At 30.7% G+C, this 2,821-nt stretch overlaps 2 protein-coding genes across 2 annotated transcripts; both read left to right on the top strand.

Moving 5' to 3' along the window:
- The first annotated feature begins 13 nt into the window (after nt 1–13).
- Nucleotides 14–841, top strand: LOC107882180 (zinc finger MYM-type protein 1-like). The gene is made up of 2 exons (XM_016809489.2): nt 14–366; nt 442–841. Exons 1-2 carry the CDS (start codon nt 50–52, stop codon nt 839–841), a joined length of 717 nt encoding a protein of 238 aa, XP_016664978.1. The 5' UTR covers nt 14–49.
- On the top strand, nt 796–2,150 carry LOC100571974. The gene is made up of 2 exons (XM_016809488.2): nt 796–1,299; nt 1,392–2,150. The coding sequence occupies exons 1-2, from the start codon at nt 1,122–1,124 to the stop codon at nt 2,114–2,116; spliced, it is 903 nt and encodes a 300-aa protein (XP_016664977.1). The 5' UTR covers nt 796–1,121; the 3' UTR covers nt 2,117–2,150.
- Nucleotides 2,151–2,821: the final 671 nt, after the last annotated feature.

Genomic DNA, 2,821 nt, shown 5'->3' with positions numbered 1-2,821 from the left:
AGCAATGAATAGACATGTTTTATTAGAGCTTATAGACATTGTTATATACATGGGACGTCATAATCTTGCATTTCGCGGGCATTTTGAGGATTGGTCTTCCAATTCCCGAGGTAATTTTAAGGACTTAGTTATGCTAATGTCTAAAAATTCAGGGCCATTAGCGGAACACATAAACCGTATTCAACAAAATGGAAAACACGAAACATCTTTTGTTTCATGGCAAAGACAAAATCAGTTGATTGAAGCTATTGCCGAAGATATTTCATTTCAAGTACGATCATATATTAAAGCTGTAAGAATGTTTAGCATATCAATTGATACTACATTTGATTCGTCTCGTAAGGAACAAATATCATTTATAATACGGTAAATAAATACAATTATTATAACTTATATCAGTTATGTTGTTTATTAGTGTTTTGTTTAATTTATGTTTTTTAGATATGCTGATGAAGTTACTGGTGATGTTCATGAAAGACTATTAGCAGTTAAGGAATCACCAGTTACATCTGGAAAAAATTTATATGATATTTTTATAAACGTAATGGAAGCTGAAAATTTGAATTGGAAAGAAGAGTTGGTTGGTCAGTCATATGATGGAGCTAGCAATATGCGTAGTAACTATAAAGGCCTCCAAGCTCATATTAAAGCAGAAAGCCCACAAGCATTATTTGTTTGGTGTCATTCCCATCGCTTGGCATTGGTAGTAAAACAAGCAGTATCATGTAACTCCAACGCAGTTGATTTATTTGGAAATTTAGAAACTCTTTATGTTTTTCTTTGGTGTTCAAAAAAAGAGCAGCGATTTTCAGAGAAATTCAAATTGAATGTGGTATTATAGAAGGTAAAAAAATCCATTGCATGCAGTTAAGAGAGTAAGCACAACTCGGTGGAGTTCTCATTCGGCAGCATTAAATGTAGTTTTGAAATTCCACAATGCAGTTTTAAAAACATTAAACCAAATTAAAGATTCTGAAGGATCTGCTGATGTAGTAGTTGGTGCAAATTGTAGTGGTTTGATATCATACCTTACATCCCAACGTTTTCTTCTAACATCATTAGTATTCAAAACTATATTTGATATACTTGAACCTGTCACCCGCCAATTGCAATCACAAGATATGGATATGCTTATGGCCACAAATATTTTAAATAATGTGATTAACCAAGTCAAAGAACTTAGAAATGATAGTTCATTTAAAAGAATACTAAAAATGGCTGATGAGTTTGCTGAAAATAGTGTTGTTGACTTTTTACCTCTTGTATCTAGCCGACCGAAACGTGTTCCAAAAAAATCAGGTGTGTATTATTTTTAAAATAAATATAAATTATTTTATATTTATTAAAGAAGTATGTTTGTTCTAAATTATAAAATGTAATATTAATTTCAGGTGAACTTTGTCGGGATGAAATTATACCATGTCCTATGAAAAAATTTAAAATTGATACATACAATGTCGTAGTGGATATTCTTTTAGCAGAGCTAATTGGACGTTTTGAAAGCACTAATATAGGGCCCTTAAAAGACTTATCCCTTCTTTCATCTAGACGTATTCGAGAAGTTCAAAATAATCCACACATAGTACCTTGTGATGCCTTTGAAGCTTTGTGTACCATGTATACACAAATCGATAAAAACGCATTATTGACAGAATATATTGAATTTTGTAAAAATTTTACAGAAATAGAAAACAGTATTGTACTTCCTAAGTATCTCAACAAAAATGTAATAGTTGATTATGAAGAATCGCTAGAGTTAAACGCATATGGTTACGATAGTATGGAAGAAGATTCTGTAAAAATTATTAGTCATAACATAGCTAGTACAAGGGAATTATTTAAGTTATTTTGTTTGGCTAAATTGGCTAATATTTTTCCAAATTTATACTTAGTTTTAAAATTATCTATAACATTACCTGTAACAAGCTGTAGCGTAGAGCGAACATTTTCTAAATTAAAACTCATAAAAACGAAGTTAAGAACAACTATGTCACAAGATCGTCTCGAGAGTTTAATGAAAATATCATGTGAGCAAGATATAATTATTAATAATGAAAATGTAATTTTGTTATTTGCAGCTAAAAGTAGTGTTCTAACTAAATGTTTGATTTATTAGATAATAGATTTATTAGTATATATTTAATACCTATTTATAATACTGTTATGAAAGGACATAATCATTATTAATATTGTATACAATATATATATATTATAATAATAAAATATAAATGGTTGCATTTTGTTTATATTTTTGTATTTTGTATTATCGTTGCAGGTAATTAACATAATTTTAATATTATTACAAACGTACTGAAAAAAGAAGAGAAATCTAATCAAAAATAAAAGAAAAAAATAAGAGTGGGTGGCAAATTGTTTGTGACAGGTTTCAAATTTTCTTAGTGGGTTTTGTGATGCTGGTGTGGGGTGGGGTGGGTGGTTGTCGCTGATCCTTGCCATACATTTAATTTTGTACTTCGGCGCCACTGAATGATATGAACCATTATTATTATCATGTACCTATGTTTGAATAATATATTTATTTCAATCAAACCACAAAATTGTGTTTACGTTAACCGATATGACTAACCTAGACCGACTGACAGTTCGTGAACATTTGGTATGAATCGAATTTGCGTACAAACCGCATATCCACGGGTTTCAAAAGAAATACACTTAAACTTAGCGAATAAAGCACTAACGGAGAAACGAAAAAGCAAAAGGCTATTACGAATGCTATGGACCGAACCAAACCACAATCGGCGGCATTGAAAACAAACGAACTACGATGTGAAAAAGTGAGAAAAGGCGAAAACGGCGTAAA

The sequence above is a fragment of the Acyrthosiphon pisum genome, unplaced genomic scaffold, assembly GCF_005508785.2.
Source record: "Acyrthosiphon pisum isolate AL4f unplaced genomic scaffold, pea_aphid_22Mar2018_4r6ur Scaffold_14611;HRSCAF=15259, whole genome shotgun sequence".
Lineage (NCBI taxonomy): Eukaryota > Metazoa > Arthropoda > Insecta > Hemiptera > Aphididae > Acyrthosiphon > Acyrthosiphon pisum.
The sequence above is the reverse complement of the archived record's forward strand: the minus strand, read 5'-3'. Positions and strand labels throughout refer to the sequence as shown.